The following is a 17,913-nucleotide window of genomic DNA, read 5'->3' as shown; positions in this document are numbered from 1 at the left end:
ATGCTAAGCAGGACAGGAAAATTGTGAAATTCACGCTCTTATCAACACACATGCATCTTTTGTAAATAATGTTGGAGTGTTCCCCTGGCTATCCATACATTTTAAAAACAAGAAAATGGTGCTTTGCTTAATAAATACTTTTAAATTACTTCTACTTTTGATACTTAAGTATATTTTAGCAATTACATTGACTTTTCATACTTAAGTATATTTAAAACCGAATACTTTTACTCAGGTATGACAATTGGGTACCTTTTCCAACACTGACAGTTCACTAAAGGAAATCAGTCAATTGAAATACATTGATAAGGCCCTAGTCTTAGGTTTCACGTGACTGGGCAGGGGCGCAGCCATAGGACTGCCCATTTTGGAGCCAAGCCCACCCACTGGGTATCCAGGCCCAGCCAATCAGATTGAGTTTCTCCCCACAAAAGGGCATTAATACAGACAGAAATACCCCTCAGTTTCATCAGCTGTCCTAGTGGCTGGTCTCAGATGATCCTGACGGTGAAGAAGGCGGATGTGTAGGTCCTGGGCTGGCGTGGTTACACGTGGTCTGCGCTTGTGAGGCCGGTTGGAAGTACTGCCAAATTCTCTAAAACAACATTGGAGGCGGCTTATGGTAGAGATATTCAATTCTCTGGCAACAGCTCTGGTGGACATTCCTGCAGTCAGCACGCCGATTGCGCGCTCCCTCATAGACATCTATGGAATTGTGGTGTTTGACAAAACTGCACATTTTAATGTGGCCTTTTGTTGTCCCCAGCACTTGTGTAATGATCATGCTGTTTAATCAGCTTCTTGGTATGCCACACCTGTCAGGTGAATGGATTATCTTGACTTTTGTTTCTTAACATACAAATATTAAGCTACAATACCATGAGAGTTTGGACTTCTGTTTTGAAGCCAGAGGATGAGTCTGAGTCCTATTTCCATGTTAGTTTTACACATTTCCAGTTATAAAACTGATGGTAGGTATATACTATACTTGAATATAGCTGCGGGGCTTACGCAAGTTCGAATTTCTTATAGCCTAATTTTCTAGACCTCAATCTACAGCAACACTTTTAGACAACACTGCAGAACACCTCCCATATGCACACATACTCCGCTGTGGGGCTTACCAGACACACATTTTACATCATTTTCAAGACAATGTAGCAGAACAAATATCACAATAAAATAAATCAATGTAGGCTTCCCAAGTGGTGCAGCGGTCTAAGGCACTGCAGACACCCTAGTTCGAATCCAGGCTGTATCACAACCGGCTGTGATTAGGAGTCCCATAGGCCCAGCGTCGTCCGGGTTTGGCCGGTGTAGGCCGTCATTGTAAATAAGAATTTGTTCTTAACTGACTTCACTAGTTAAATAAATAAAAATGCTGCAGAACACACACATGATAATATATAGGCCTCCTGCCTGTGGTAATATGAAGCACATATTCACATTACAAACTTGTTCTATGCTGTGAAGGTAAAGGGAAAAAATGTCCTACCTTGAGTTTTCAAAACCTCTCACAATGACTCTCCCCATGTCAAGTCCATTTAACTCCTGAGAGTCAACTTCTTGCTCGAAGCCATGAGCGGGCATGTGGCTGTGATATTTAACCTTCTAAGGCTGTTCTGAAGACTCTGGCTGTAGTGTCTTTTTTATTTTATTTTGAGTGTTAACCTAGGTGTCCTCTTTAGCCTTGTCTACAAGGCTTGCTGCCACCAAATGCGCCTTGGTTCAGGCATGTTCAAAAACCTTCTTTCTGAGGGCTCTTGTTTTTTTACGTCTGATGCATAGGATGTTAATTTACTGTACATGCCACACACTCTTTTTCTAGTTTAATCCCTCCAGTCATTTCTAGACCAAGGCTCCTTACCTTTTTGCATGTTGTACAGCCCAACTTTGAATTCTGCATGACAAGCTGGGGTTATACGTTTGCTTGTTGTTGAATTGCAAATTGCACCTGTTCCGAGCACTTCGTCAGTTGATGCACTCTGTCTCCCGCTGAGTCTGACTCTCTAGTAGGCCTACTGGCCAGTGGAGGTGTCGGTGGTGATGCTGAACTGGCGGGATTAGCATTGCCATCCGGAACAGTTTGCCCCTCAATTCTCTCCTCCGGCACTGACAGTTCTCTGGCCCGTTCTGGGTTCAATTCACCATCTTTCTCTGTTTCTTTGGACTTAAGAAAAGGCATTTGAGTTTGACATTTTTCATAAACATTTTTTGGGGGGGGTTTCCCACGATTCAAATTTATTAGGGAGGTGACTAGGCTACATGATGTGATGTGATTTACGTAGGAACCTCTTCACTAGCTGACCAGCAATACCAAGACCTGTGTCAAGATCAGTTACTTACCCCACTGGTCCTCCCCATAACCTCTATGCACAATGAAAGAGAGCAGGTCTGGAATCAGTGTGGCAGCATAGGATGATTACATTGAAAGATCACCGCGCTTTTACATGATTGTCTTTCTGGGGGGCGGGAGAAATAACGAGGAGGAAACATGATTTAATGCTGACTGCTTTTATTAGAATGTCTACAGTGTGAACAGTGAAATAATTAATAAATCATGCCGTGAGAGGTACCGGATCTGGGTAAATAGGTGCCGGAACAAACAAAGTAAAATCTTCAAAGTAGCCACCCTTTGCCTTGATGACTGCTTTGCACACTCTTGAGGTAGTCACATGGAATGCATTTAAGTTAACAGGTATGCCTTGTTAAAAGTTAATTTGTGGAATTTCTTTCCTTCTTTAATGTGTTTGAGACAATCAGTTGTTGTGACAAGATAGTGATGGTATACAGAAGAGAGCCCTATTTGGTAAAAGACCAAGTCCATATTATGGCAAGAACAGCTCAAATAAGCAAAAAGAAACGACAGTCCATCATTACTTTAAGACATGAAGGTCAGTCAATCCAGAAAATGTCAAGAACTTTGAAAGTTTCTTCAAGTGCAGTTGCAAAAACCATCAAGCGCTATGATGAAACTGGGTCTCATGAGGTCCGACACAGGAAAGGAAGACCCAGAGTTACCTCTGCTGCAGAGGATAAGGTCATTGGAGTTACCAACCTCAGAAGTCCAAATAAATGCTTCACAGAGTTCAAATAACAGACACATCTCAACATCAACTGTTCAGAGGAGACTGCGTGAATCAGGCCTTCATGGTTGAATTGCTGCAAAGAAACCACAACTAAAGGACACCAATAAGAAATACTTTCTTGGGCCAAGAAACACGAGCAATGGACATTAGACCGGTGGAAATCAAATCAAATAATTGTATTAGTCACATGCGCCGAATACATCAGGTGAAATACTTACTTACAAGCCCCTAACCAACAATGCAGTTAAAAAAATAGGAATAAGAAATAAAAGGAACAAGTAATTAAAGGGCAGCAGTAAAATAACAAGACTATATACAGGGGGTCCCGATACAGAGTCAATGTGCGGGGGCACTGCTAAGTCGAGATAATTGAGGTAACATGTACATGTAGCTAGAGTTATTAAAGTGACTATGCATAGATAATAACAGAGTAGGAGCGGCGTAAAAGAGGGGGTGGGCAATGCAAATAGTCTGGGTAGCCATTTGATTAGATGTTCAGGAGTCTAATGGCTTGGGGGTAGAAACTGTTTAGAAGCCTCTTGGACCTAGACTTGGCGCCCCGTTACCGCTTGCCATGCAGTAGCAGAGAGAACAGTCTATGACTAGGGTGGCTGGAGTCTTTGACAATTTTTAGTGCCTTCCTCTGACACCGCCTGGTATAGAGATCCTGGATGGCAGGAAGCTTGGCCCCAGTGATGTACAGGCCATACGCACTACCCTTTGTAGTGCCTTGCGGTCGCAGGCAGTGATGCAACCAGTCAGGATGCTCTCGATGGTGCAGCTGTAGAACCTTTTGAGGATCTGAGAACCTATGCCAAATCTTTTCAGTCTCCTGGGGAATAGGTTTTGTCATGCCCTCTTCACGACTGTCTTGGTGTGCTTGGACCATGTTAGTTTGTTGATGTGGACACCAAGTAACTTGAAGCTCTCAACCTGCTCCACTGCAGCCCCATCGATGAGAATGAGGGCGTGTTCGGTCCTCCTTTTCCTGTAGTCCACAGTCATCTCATTTGTCTTGATCACGTTGAGGGAGAGGTTGTGGTCCTGGCACCACACGGCCAGGTCTCTGATCTCCTCCCTATAGGCTGTCTCGTCATTGTCAGTGATCAGGCCTACCACTGTTGTGTTGGAGTCGTGCCTGGCCGTGCAGTCATGAGTGAACAGGGAGTACAGGAGGAGACTGAGTACGCACCCCTGAGGGACCCCTGTGTTGAGGATCAGTGTGGCGGATGTGTTGTCACCTACCCTTACCACCTGTGGGCGGACTGTCAGGAAGTCCATGATCCAGTTGCAGAGGGAGTTGTTTAGTCCCAGGGTCTTTAACTTATTGATGAGCTTTGAGTGTTGAACACTGAGCTGAAGTCATGCTGCTGCTCCAGTTTCAACTGTTCTGCCTGCGGCTACGGAACCCTGACCTGTTCACCGGACGTGCTTGTTGCACCCTCGACAACTACAATGATATTATTATTATTATTTGACCATGCTGGTCATTTATGAACATTTTAACATCTTGACCATGTTCTGTTATAATATCCACCCGGCACAGCCAGAAGAGGACTGGCCACCCCTCATAGCCTGGCTCCTCTCTAGGTTTCTTCCTAGGTTTTTGGCCTTTCTAGGGAGTTTTTCCTAGGGAGTTTTTCCTAGCCACAGTGCTTCTTTCACATGCATTGCTTGCTGTTTGGGGTTTTAGGCTGGGTTTCTGTACAGCACTTTGAGATTTCAGCTGATATACAAAGGGCTATATAAATAGATTTGATTTGATTTGAAGTCAATGAATAGCATTCTCACATAGGTGTTCCTTTTGACTAGGTGAGAAAGGGAAGTGTGGAGTGCAATAGAGACTGCATCATCTGTGGATCTGATAGGGTGGTATCCAAATTGGTGTGTGTCTAGGGTTTCTGGGATAATGGTGTTGATGTGAGCAATGACCAGCTTTCAAAGCGCTCCATGGCTACAGAGGTGAGTGCTACGGGTCGGTAGTCATTTAGGCAGGTTACCTTAGTGTTCTTGGGCAAAGGGACAATGGTGGCCTGGACAGTGAGAGGTTGAAAATGTCAGTGAAGACGTATGCATGCATGTATGTATGGTCACTGTGGGGAGGGCATCATCGATGCACTTATTTATGAAGCCATTGACATATGTGGTATACTCCTCAATGCCATCGGAAGAATCCCGGAACATATTCCAATTTGTGCTAGCAAAACAGTCCTGTAGCTTTGCATCTGCTTCATCTGACCACTTTTTTTTTTTTTGACCGAGTCACTGGTGCTTCCTGCTTAAATTTGAGCTTTCTACGCAGGAATCAGGAGGATAGAATTATGGTCAGATTTGCCAAATGGAGGGCGAGGGAGAGCTTTGTTACGCTTCTCTGTGTGTGGAGGAAAGGTGGTCTAGAGTTATTTTTGTTGTTGTTGTTATTTTATTGATTTATTTTTTCTGGTTGCACTTTTAACATGCTGATAGAAATTTGGTAAAATGGATTTAAGTTTCCCTGCAATAAAGTCCTCGGCCACTAGGAGTGCCACCTCTGGATTAGTGTTTTCCTATTTGCTTATGGCGGAATACAGCTCATTGAGTGCAGTCTTAGTGCCAGCATCGGTCTATGGTGGTATGTAGACAGCTACAAAAAATACAGATAACCCTCTAGGTAGATAGTGTGGTCTACAGCTTATCATTAGATACTCCACCTCATGTGTGCAAAACCTGTCCTTTTAGTCTGAGTCCAAATTTGAGATTTTGGATTCCAACTGCTGTGTCTTTGTGAGATGCAGAGTAGGTGAACGGATGATCTCTGCATGTGTGGTTCCCACCGTGAAGCATGCAGAAGGTGTGATGGTGTGGGGGTGCTTTGCTGGTGACACTGTCAGTGATTTTATTTAGAGTTCAAGGCACACTTAACCAGGACAATGACCCAACACACCTCCAAGCTGTGTAAGGGTTATTTGACCAAGAAGGAGAATGATGGAGTGCTGCATCAGATGACCTGGCCTCCACAATCACCCGACCTCAACCCAGTTGAGATGGTTTGGGATGAGTCGGCCTGCAGAGTAAAGGAAAAGCAGCCAACAAGTGCTCAGCATAAGTGGGAACCCCTTCAAGACTGTTGGAAAAGCATTCCAGGTGAAGCTGGTTGAGAGAATGCCAAGAGTTTGCAAAGCTGTCAATGAGGCAAAGGGTGGCTACTTTGAAGAATCTAAAATATAAAACACTACAGGATTCCATGTGTTTTTTCATAGTGTTGATGTCTTCACTATTATTCTACAATGTAGAAAATAGTAAAAACAAAGAAAAACCCTTGAATGAGTAAGTGTTCTAAAACTTTTGACCGGAAGTGTAAATGGTTATCAATATTAGTTATTTCTTGTGTAGGCTGCTTTTCTTACTTGAAATAAAATAATGTAAGCAAAACAAAATGGCCACGTAGCTACTGCCAGCCACACGATCGTGATACACAACCGGAATCACTTCAGGTCGGCAGGCACAACACAGGAGCACTATTCACAGGCTTACTATCGACTCGTAGCCCAATCAGCCACGCAAAACTATCTCAAGTGGAAGCAAATCTGCCCAATTAGCTGATTCGGTTTCCCAACATCCTTTCTCGAAACACATACTCTGGTTGTCATATTGGGCTGCAGCTACCCATACTCTGGTTGTCATATTGGGCTGCAGCTACCCATACTCTGGTTGTCATATTGGGCCGCAGCTACCCATACTCTGGTTGTCATATTGGGCCGCAGCTACCCATACTCTGGTTGTCATATTGGGCCGCAGCTACCCATACTCTGGTTGTCATATTGGGCCGCAGCTACCCATACTCTGGTTGTCATATTGGGCCGCAGCTACCCATACTCTGGTTGTCATATTGGGCCGCAGCTACCCATACTCTGGTTGTCATATTGGGCCGCAGCTACCCATACTCTGGTTGTCATATTGGGCTGCAGCTACCCATACTCTGGTTGTCATATTGGGCCGCAGCTACCCATACTCTGGTTGTCATATTGGGCCGCAGCTACCCATACTCTGGTTGTCATATTGGGCCGCAGCTACCCATACTCTGGTTGTCATATTGGGCCGCAGCTACCCATACTCTGGTTGTCATATTGGGCCGCAGCTACCCATACTCTGGTTGTCATATTGGGCCGCAGCTACCCATACTCTGGTTGTCATATTGGGCCGCAGCTACCCATACTCTGGTTGTCATATTGGGCCGCAGCTACCCATACTCTGGTTGTCATATTGGGCCGCAGCTACCCATACTCTGGTTGTCATATTGGGCCGCAGCTACCCATACTCTGGTTGTCATATTGGGCCGCAGCTACCCATACTCTGGTTGTCATATTGGGCCGCAGCTACCCATACTCTGGTTGTCATATTGGGCCGCAGCTACCCATACTCTGGTTGTCATGTTGGGCCGCAGCTACCCATACTCTGGTTGTCCTGTTGGGCCGCAGCTACCCATACTCTGGTTGTCATATTGGGCTGCAGCTACCCATACTCTGGTTGTCATATTGGGCTGCAACTACCCATACTCTGGTTGTCATATTGGGCTGCAGCTACCCATACTCTGGTTGTCATATTGGGCTGCAGCTGCCCATACTCTGGTTGTCATATTGGGCTGCAGCTGCCCATACTCTGGTTGTCATATTGGGCTGCAGCTACCCATACTTGCCCCATGTTGGGCACCAATGTAACACGTGTCTCCAACAGGGCACACCAAGGTCTTAGACCAAGAGTGAGCGCAAACAGGTTTGCAGGCGGGGCTACCTCATCACATGATCATGACTGATTCATGTCCGCTACACATGCACTCCACTACAATGGCATGTTTAGTTACATCCAACCAAACAGTATCTTTTGAGTGTGTGGTATTTATAGTACCATGCCTTTCCTACTGGGACAGCAAATAGACCTGTGTTTTTGGTTACTGAGGAAACATTCTCTGTATACTTCAGGGCTGCATGTTTTAAAAAAACATTTATTTAACGTTTTATTTAACTAGGCAAGTCAGTTAAGAACAAGATTTTATTTACAATGACAGCCTACCGGGGAACTGTGGGTTAACTGCCTTGTTCAGGGGCAGAACGACAGATTTTTACCTTGTCAGGGATTTGATCCAGCAACCTTTTGGTTACTGGCCCAATGCTCTAACCAAGGCTACCTGCTACCCCAGGGGCTGCATGTAACTTATTTAACATTAACACACGATGAACATACCCTCTCTGTCGTCCTCAGCTCTTCTTGTTCACTGACGGTGAAGTGGTTAACACCAAGGAAGTCCTGGATCTGGTGAAGGCAAATGCCGGCTCTCACAGGTGGGACCACAATCACTGTTTCCCTTATCATTACCTAGCTATGGGAGCCCTGCTTTAACTAACTCTGTTACCTCCCACCTGAAAGGCAAGGGACAGTTCTAAAATTACTGTTATGGGGGAGTTGTCCACAATAGGGGAGGGTAGTGGTGTTTTTATTGGACACAGGGGAGGGTAGTGTGGTTTTTATTGGACACAGGGGAGGGTAGTGTGGTTTTTATTGGACACAGGGGAGGGTAGTGTGGTTTTTATTGGACACAGGGGAGGGTAGTGGTTTTATTGGACACAGGGGAGGGTAGTGTGGTTTTATTGGACACAGGGGAGGGTAGTGTGGTTTTTATTGGGCGCAGGGGAGGGTAGTGGTGTTTTTATTGGACACAGGGGAGGGTAGTGTGGTTTTTATTGGACACAGGGGAGGGTAGTGTGGTTTTTATTGGACACAGGGGAGGGTAGTGTGTTTTTATTGGGCACAGGGGAGGGTAGTGGTGTTTTTATTGGACACAGGGGAGGGTAGTGGTGTTTTTATTGGGCGCAGGGGAGGGTAGTGGTGTTTTTATTGGACACAGGGGAGGGTAGTGTGGTTTTTATTGGACACCGGAGGGTAGTGGTGTTTTTATTGGACACAGGGGAGGGTAGTGGTGTTTATATTGGGCGCAGGGGAGGGTAGTGGTGTTTTTATTGGACACAGGGGAGGGTAGTGGTGTTTTTATTGGACACAGGGGAGGGTAGTGTGGTTTTTATTGGGCGCAGGGGAGGGTAGTGGTGTTTTTATTGGACACAGGGGAGGGTAGTGTGGTTTTTATTGGACACAGGGGAGGGTAGTGTGGTTTTTATTGGACACAGGGGAGGGTAGTGGTGTTTTTATTGGACACAGGGAGGGTAGTGTGTTTTTATTGGGCACAGGGGAGGGTAGTGGTGTTTTTATTGGACACAAGGGAGGGTAGTGGTGTTTTTATTGGGCGCAGGGGAGGGTAGTGGTGTTTTTATTGGACACGGGAGGGTAGTGGCGTTTTTATTGGACACAGGGGAGGGTAGTGGTGTTTTTATTGGGCGCAGGGGAGGGTAGTGGTGTTTTTATTGGACACAGGGGAGGGTAGTGGTGTTTTTATTGGACACAGGGGAGGGTAGTGGTGTTTTTATTGGACACAGGGGAGGGTAGTGTGGTTTTTATTGGGCGCAGGGGAGGGTAGTGGTGTTTTTATTGGACACAGGGGAGGGTAGTGTGGTTTTTATTGGACACAGGGGAGGGTAGTGTGGTTTTTATTGGACACAGGGGAGGGTAGTGGTGTTTTTATTGGACACAGGGGAGGGTAGTGGTGTTTTTATTGGACACAGGGGAGGGTAGTGGTGTTTTTATTGGGCGCAGGGGAGGGTAGTGGTGTTTTTATTGGACACAGGGGAGGGTAGTGTGGTTTTTAATGGGCACAGGGGAGGGTTGTGAATGTCCCTTCCAAGCTGCGCGTGAAAATCAGACTTCCACTTGCTGATCATTGTCTGCAACTGGCTCTGATCATAGTGTAATGAGACGGGCAGGGAAAGGGAGCACAGCTCAGCTTTTTGGCCCGTAGCTCTGCGTGGCATCCACTGTGCCACATAACATGCTGCAGTACTAAAGATGATATCCACCTTTATAAACACAGGGTCGCTACTGGTATTTGTGGTGGAAATCATTATTTTTGCATTAATACCGAAAATGTGTACATGTGGATAAATATAAAAGGGGGTCATGTGAAAATATTTTCAAACATTGAGAACTGTCCCTAACTGGTTTCAATAGAGAGTTTGTTACAGAGGCCATTGCACCTGTCTGGAAAGTAAAACCAGTGGAATCTTTGTCTACAAGGTTCTGACCACAGGTCTTTTTGACTCAAAAGATTCATTATTAAACTTAATCTAATGTAAACCTATCCAACCTGGTTGTGGGCAGCAGTGTGGGAGATTATGTAGGTTAGGTGTTTTTCACCCCTGTGAGAAAACAAACGCTTCTGTATTGATGATTCTTCCGGTACAGTTATAATTCAGTCAACCCACAAGCACAAGAAAACGATACCAGTGATTTGTTTGATAGGCTTATTTTGGTATTTGACAACAACAATAATAATAGTGTTTCCTGGGTGTGTCCCTGCTAGGTGCTTCTCCTTTGGGATCGGGGAGGGGGCCAGCTCTGCTCTCATCTCTGGGGTGGCCAAGCAGGGTGGAGGGCACGCACAGTTTATCACAGGACAGGACAGGATGCAGCCCAAAGTAAGAGAGTTTATGAGTGAGTGTATGAGTGTGTGTGTATGCATACGTAAAGAGAGGGCTGTATTGGTTAGACATGTTTTATTACCTCCCTTCTTCTCTCTCCCTTTTCCCCCTCCATCGCTCCCTTCACTCTCCTCCCTTTTTTTTATCTCCCCCGCCCCTCCCTCACTTCCTTCACTCTCCTCCCTCAGGTGATGCAGTCCCTCCGGTTTGCCCTGCAGCCGGCTGCGGTGGACATCTCAGTCAAGTGGAATGTCCCAAATGGGGTGTCTGTCACCCCTCTGTCTCCACCAATCAGAATGCTCTTCCAGGGTCAAAGGGCACTGCTGTATGCCCAGATCACTGGGGAGGTGGGGGCTCTGCCTTCTCCTGTTATGACTGTTAATATTGTTTAACATACAGTATGTCAATGTTCAAAGGGCACTGGTAAGGTCATAACTATTTGTTTGGTCACGGTCCACGTGATTCACTCAAGCCCATATTTCCTTGTTTTCTCTCTATATTGTTCTGTCTCTCTTTCTCTTTCCCTATCTCCTTCTCTCAGAGCTCAGGGGACACAGAGGGCTCAGTGACAGTGAAGTACAGCCTGGCTGAGCAGCCTGTTGAGAACCAGCTGAGCTTCAGTCTCAAGCCTGCAGAGGACACTGGGTAGAAACAACACTGTTTATACTGTTTACAGTGTGCAGGCCTTGGTCAGACACATTAAGGGAATGTTCCACCACTTTCAGACAAGACTGCCATGACGCTCCATTAACAGAAACAGCACTGCTAATGCATTTCAGCTATGTAGTATGATTTGATACATTTAGTAGATACCCCCATCCCATCTTCAATCCTCCTCTCTTAATCTCTCTATCCCTCCTCTCCCTCACTCCACCATCTTAATCTCTATCCCTCTACTCCCCCACTCCACCATCTTAATCTCTATCAATTCTCTCCCTCACTCCACCATCTTAATCTCTATCCCTCCACTCCCCCACTCCACCATCTTAATCTCCAACCCTCCACTCCCTTACTCCACCATCTTAATCTCTATCCCTCCTCTCCCCCACTCCACCATCTTAATCTCTATCCCTCCACTCCCTCACTCCACCATCTTAATCTCTATCCCTCCACTCCCCCACTCCACCATCTTAATCTCTATCCCTCCACTCCCCCACTCCAACATCTTAATCTCTATCCCTCCTCTCCACCATCTTAATCTCTATCCGTCCTCTCCCTCACTCCACCATCTTAATCTCTATCCCTCCACTCCCCCACTCCACCATCTTAATCTCTATCCCTCCTCTCTCCCACTCCACCATCTTAATCTCTTTCCCTCCACTCCCCCACTCCACCATTATAATCTCTATCCCTCTGCTCAACCATCTTAATCTCTCTATCCCTCCTCTCTCCCACTCCACCATCTTAATCTCTCTATCCCTCCACTCCCCCACTCCAACATTTTAATCTCTCTATCCCTCCTCTCCCTCACCCCACCATCTATACCTCTCTATCCCTCCTCTCCCTCACCCCACCATCTATACCTCTCTATCCCTCCTCTCCCTCACTCCACCATCTTAATCTCTCTATCCCTCCTCTCCCTCACTCCACCATCTTAATCTCTCTATCCCTCCTCTCCCTCACTCCACCATCTTAATCTCTCTATCCCTCCTCACCCCCACTCCACCATCTTAATCTATATCAATTCTCTCCCTCACTCCACCATCTTAATCTCTATCCCTCCACTCCCCCACTCCACCATCTTAATCTCCATCCCTCCACTCCCTCACTCCACCATCTTAATCTCTATCCCTCCTCTCCCTCACTCCACCATCTTAATCTCTCTATCCCTCCTCTCCCCCACTCCACCATCTTAATCTCTCTATCCCTCCTCTCCCTCACGCCACCATCTTAATCTCTCTATCCCTCCTCTCCCCCACTCCACCATCTTAATCTCTATTCCTCCTCTCCCTCACTCCACCATCTTAATCTCTCTATCCCTCCTCTCCCCCACTCCACCATCTTAAAATCTCTATTCCTCCTCTCCCTCACGCCACCATCTTAATCTCTATCCCTCCTCTCCCTCACTCCACCATCTTAATCTATATCCCTCCTCTCCCTCACTCCACCATCTTAATCTCTCTATCCCTCCTCTCCCCCACTCCACCATCTTAATCTCTATTCCTCCTCTCCCCCACTCCACCATCTTAATCTCTATCAATTATCTCCCTCACTCCACCATCTTAATCTCTATCCCTCCACTCCCCCACTCCACCATCTTAATCTCCATCCCTCCACTCCCTCACTCCACCATCTTAATCTCTATCCCTCCTCTCCCTCACTCCACCATCTTAATCTCTATCCCTCCTCTCCCCCACTCCAACATCTTAATCTCTATCCCTCCACTCCCTCACTCCACCATCTTAATCTCTATCCCTCCACTCCCTCACTCCACCATCTTAATCTCTATCCCTCCTCTCCCTCACTCCACCATCTTAATCTCTATCCCTCCACTCCCCCACTCCAACATCTTAATCTCTCTATCCCTCTTCTCCCTCACCCCACCACCTATACCTCTCTATCCCTCCTCTCCCTCACCCCACCATGTATACCTCTCTATCCCTCCTCTCCCTCACTCCAACATCTTAATCTCTCTATCCCTCCTCTCCCTCACTCCAACATCTTAATCTCTCTATCCCCCCACTCCACCATCTTAATCTCTATCCCTCCACTCCCCCACTCAACCATCTATACCTCTCTATCCCTCCACTCCCCCACTCCAACATCTTAATCTCTCTATCCCTCCTCTCCCTCACCCCACCATCTATACCTCTCTATCCCTCCACTCCCTCACTCCACCATCTTAATCTCTATCCCTCCTCTCCCTCACTCCACCATCTTAATCTCTATCCCTCCACTCCCCCACTCCAACATCTTAATCTCTCTATCCCTCTTCTCCCTCACCCCACCACCTATACCTCTCTATCCCTCCTCTCCCTCACCCCACCATGTATACCTCTCTATCCCTCCTCTCCCTCACTCCAACATCTTAATCTCTCTATCCCTCCTCTCCCCCACTCCAACATCTTAATCTCTCTATCCCTCCACTCCCCCACTCCACCATCTTAATCTCTCTATCCCTCCACTCCCCCACTCCACCATCTTAATCTCTCTATCCCTCCTCTCCCTCACCCCACCATCTATACCTCTCTATCCCTCCTCTCCCCCACTCCATCATCTATACCTCTCTATCCCTCCACTCTCCCACTCCACCATCTTAATCTCTCTATCCCTCCACTCCAACATCTTAATCTCTCTATCCCTCCTCTCCAGACTGACCGTCCACAGGCTGGGGGCTCGAACCCTGATCCGCTGCATGGAGATGGAAGAGAGACAGGGGGGTGGAGAGAAGAAGGGAGTGAAAGAGAAGGTGGTAGAGCTCAGTGTCCAGTCAGGAGTGAGCAGTGCCTTTACTGCCTTCATCGCTGTCCACAAAGTAGATGGAAAGGCTGTGCAAGGACCGATGCTACGCAGACAAGTCCCCACGCCAAGTGAGTGAGTGAGTGAGTGAGTGTATGTGACAGAGAGGCTGTGCAAAGAAATAATTTAATGCAGATTTAATGTATAGAGTGTGGAATGTGTGATAGGTGCGAGCTTATTCATAAATGTGTGCTGTGTGTGTTCCTTTATGTTTGTAACCCAGTGACCTGTGTGTTGTTGCTTTCTTCTTTCTCAGTTTTGTGTCAGAGCTCCATGCCGGGTAGCACGGCTATGCCCTGGTCTATGCTCTGTTCTAAGCCCATGAAGATGGGTAGTATGGCTAAGCACAAGAAGATGGGCAGGGGTCGAAAGGGAGCTTTACAAAAAGGTCTGTGGTACTTTACAGCACAAGGACTTTACCACTGTTTTTAGGGTTAGAGTTTGGGTGACCCAGTTAGCCAGTTAGTTTGGGTGACCCAGTTCCATTACAGCACCCAGTTGGTGCTGTAATGGAACAGTTAAGGTATTAGGTATATAACCGTTTCTATCATTTGTAACCGTTCTGACCATTTGTTGTTCCATCAGACTCCGGTGATGATGTATCATACTCTGACATAAAATATGGAGGTAATTATAAATGGTTAATATCTGTGTTAACCTCATTTCAAATACCTGTTGTTCACATGAGAATTGTAACACAGTTTGATACTTCTCAAAGCGTATCTATTTATTGTCTTACGTTCTCCCCTCGGGTGTAGCTTGTCTGAGGAGGAGACGTAAATGCCTGGGCCTAAACACACCAGGTAACACGGATGAAATGGGAAGAAATGTGGGGTGCAATGGGCGATAAATAAATCAGACCACAACCAGAACTCAATTTTAACCCTCAGGGGATGTTTAGTAAATGATTTAAATAAACAATAACACCCATAAATAATCAGTAAGAAACAAAAACAACAACAACCAGGGAAGGTAAGAGAAGGGAATGTTTGGGATCGGGGTCCAAGTAATGAAAATAAACAAAAGGTCCCTCCTCTTCTACACACCTAAACCTTCCTAACACATTCTAAACCCTAACCCACTGTCCTACCTGGTTCCAAGAAAATACAAGGGTGACACCCGCCCGGCTAACCTAGTGTATAAAACAATGGGTTATCTACGTGAGAATGTACACCCATGGGCAGATCTACCTTTTCCCTTCTCCAGGACCTAGGTAGGGTGGAGCTACTCAGGAGGACAGGCTGAAACACAAACAAAGAAATTAACACAAATAATCAAACAAAAAAACAAGTGTCCTCTCTCTCTCCCCCTCTTTTCTTCTCTTCTCACACGGCAAACAGATATCCTCTCTGTAATCAGCTACAGCCACGCCCACCATCGTTAGCCGCAACTCGGTACACCTGTAATGCCCAGGACACACACACTAACAGGGGAAAATGGGGAACAAGAAAAACGTAACAATTGTGATTGTATTACTCAAGCTCAGTACAAGGACTTTACCACTGTTTTTAGGGTTAGAGTTTGGGTGACCCAGTTAGCCACTGGTGCTATAATTGAACAGTTAGGGTACTAGATATGTGACTGTTTGATCAGTTGTAACTGTTCTGACCATTTGTTGACCCATCAGGCTTTGACTGTCCAGCCCCAGCCTCTAATCCTGCAATGGACCCTCTCCTCCAGCTGATCTCCCTCCAGAAGGTCTCTGGTTCCTGGGTCCTGGAGGCAGCGTTGGCTGAGGTGCTGGGGAAGACTGAGGAGGAGGTGGCCAAGCCAAAGCCTGCACCGGTATGTCCACAGAAATAAACTGAGACTCAGCAATATGAGCATGCTGCAAGACTCTGCACTCACACAGAGTATCTGCACGTATGCTCTGTAGAAAGACCATCAGCTCTGGACAACGGCATGATGACCATTGAACTGAATCTCACCATGATTCCCATGTCTCAGTATTCTTATCTTCTGCCTCTTTCCTCTCTTTCTCACCATCTCTCTTTCTCACCATGTCTCTCTCTCTCTTTCTCACCATGTCTCTCTTTCTCTTTCCCTTACTCTGTCTGTCTGTCTGTCTGTCTGTCTGTCTGTCTGTCTGTCTGTCTGTCTGTCTGTCTGTCACTCTGTCACTCTGTCACTCTGTCACTCACTCACTCAGGTGGACCAGGAAGTGTGGGCCACGGTTCTAGCCCTGGTATGGCTCTATGGGTTCAAGATGGAGGCTCAGGAGGAGTGGCAGTTTCTGGCCATGAAGGCAGTATCATGGATCCAGGCTCAGAAAGGTAGCTATAACTCACTCTCATAGTCCTGGCATCTGAACTCTTGGCCTTCATCTAACCTGATTGGAAATAAATTGTTTAGGTGAAAGCAATTTCCTGATAGGGATCCACTGTATTACTTAAATTACAAATATATTTGAGTAGAATCATTCACAATACAATGTTGGTGGTATTTTGTCTTCTAACAAGTGTTTAAAGATACATTTTGCCCACCCTTGTCCCCATAATGCCACAGTATAATGATCCCTGTCCTGGTGATGTGTTTCAGCGGCCAGTGTGTCCGAGTGTGTCCAGGCTGGAAACACCCTTCTGGGTTGCCAGGTGCAGAAAGAAACCCTGGGACTCTGAGACGTTCACCCTGGCTGTTCTCTCTCTGTCCCCCACATTCCTGCTACTCTACCTGGGGTCAGATATACACGCAGCCCCACCTGCTCCTGGTCCCCTCCTCAAAACAACATGGTGGAACTAGTTACTGTACCGGTCTGAACAAGCCTAATTATCAACCTCTTACCTATATTAGCCTACTGTCATTTAATGTAGGGGCACTTATGTATCTCAATGTATTGGTTGTTATTAACATATCAACATGAATCTATGCATTACATATACAGCTATACTTGTTAGACTTTGCTTTGGTTATCAATTCCATATAGGCTACTGGAAACAATGTGTTAACAGTATTTGACATCACTAACCAAAATGCTTGGTAAAATGGAGAGCTAGATGAGTGCCTTTCCTAGTGCCTTTACAGTGTGATCATGTAACACTGTCTATATTCATGTATTTCCTCATATTTTACCACTGTACTTTAAAATCATATGATAAAATCAATTATAATCTACATGTTGATTGGTCATTTCATCTATTTTATTAATGACTCCACTCTGTTCCTTCTTCATGGAACTCAATTATAATCTACATGTTGATTGGTCATTTTATCTATTTTGTTAATGATCCCAGTCTCTGTTCCTTCTGCATGGAACTCAATGATAATCTACATGTTGATTGGTCATTTCATCTATTTTATTAATGATCCCAACCTCTGTTCCTTCTGCATGGAACCTAGATATGGAGTGGCCAACCCCTCCTGGAGAGCCGCTGGGTGTGCAGGCTTTTGTTCCAGCCCTGCTCTAACACACCTAGATAATATGTCCTACACCTCATCCTCTCATCAGGACCTTGATAAGCTGAATAAGGGGTTTAATCTGGGCTGGAACAGAAACCTGCACCTCCAATAGTTCTCCAGTAGTGTTGGGTAACTCCTGATGAAGAAGAGTAGGGAGGCTAGAAGACCACGTTGAATATAGGTCAGTGTGTTATGATACTGGAAGGCAGAATTATTCACAGAAACATACTATGTTTACTACCCAGTTCCTTTACCATATCCTGAGAAGCTCACCAACCATTCCTACTTGTTGCTTAGTAACACTGGACCTTTAACCCCATCTACAGGTACAAGACAGGAGAACATCTCTGTACTACAGTGTCTATGTCGTGCCAGCCATTCCCTCGCTGCATGTCTCTCTAGTAACT

At 46.0% G+C, this 17,913-nt stretch overlaps 3 protein-coding genes across 3 annotated transcripts in view; all 3 read left to right on the top strand.

The window, feature by feature from the left end:
• LOC115206847 (von Willebrand factor A domain-containing protein 5A-like) overlaps window positions 1–14,542 on the top strand; it is a 30,690-nt gene extending 16,148 nt beyond the window's left edge. Inside the window, exons 9-14 of the mRNA XM_029774025.1 lie at window positions 8,328–8,407; window positions 10,534–10,648; window positions 10,840–10,998; window positions 11,193–11,296; window positions 13,964–14,181; window positions 14,367–14,542. Coding sequence (XP_029629885.1) covers window positions 8,328–8,407; window positions 10,534–10,648; window positions 10,840–10,998; window positions 11,193–11,296; window positions 13,964–14,181; window positions 14,367–14,542 — 852 coding nt within the window. The remainder of the gene's footprint in view (window positions 1–8,327; window positions 8,408–10,533; window positions 10,649–10,839; window positions 10,999–11,192; window positions 11,297–13,963; window positions 14,182–14,366) is intronic.
• LOC115206556 (von Willebrand factor A domain-containing protein 5A) overlaps window positions 1–17,913 on the top strand; it is a 90,544-nt gene that overhangs the window by 20,682 nt on the left and 51,949 nt on the right. The window lies entirely within an intron of this gene.
• LOC115206558 (von Willebrand factor A domain-containing protein 5A-like) lies at window positions 15,533–17,313 on the top strand. The gene is made up of 4 exons (XM_029773677.1): window positions 15,533–15,564; window positions 15,738–15,895; window positions 16,260–16,383; window positions 16,649–17,313. The coding sequence occupies exons 2-4, from the start codon at window positions 15,773–15,775 to the stop codon at window positions 16,726–16,728; spliced, it is 327 nt and encodes a 108-aa protein (XP_029629537.1). The 5' UTR covers window positions 15,533–15,564; window positions 15,738–15,772; the 3' UTR covers window positions 16,729–17,313.

This window comes from Salmo trutta, chromosome 13, assembly GCF_901001165.1.
Source record: "Salmo trutta chromosome 13, fSalTru1.1, whole genome shotgun sequence".
In the NCBI taxonomy this organism is placed as follows: domain Eukaryota; kingdom Metazoa; phylum Chordata; class Actinopteri; order Salmoniformes; family Salmonidae; genus Salmo; species Salmo trutta.
The sequence above is the reverse complement of the archived record's forward strand: the minus strand, read 5'-3'. Positions and strand labels throughout refer to the sequence as shown.

Bases quoted from the DNA above. Each gene is read 5' to 3' on its own strand.
- LOC115206558 (XM_029773677.1), top strand. From the start codon at position 15,773: ATGGACCCTCTCCTCCAGCTGATCTCCCTCCAGAAGGTCTCTGGTTCC. The intron at 15,896-16,259 runs GTATGTCCACAG...TCACTCACTCAG, and splicing joins CCAAGCCAAAGCCTGCACCG to GTGGACCAGGAAGTGTGGGC. The intron at 16,384-16,648 runs GTAGCTATAACT...GATGTGTTTCAG, and splicing joins ATGGATCCAGGCTCAGAAAG to CGGCCAGTGTGTCCGAGTGT.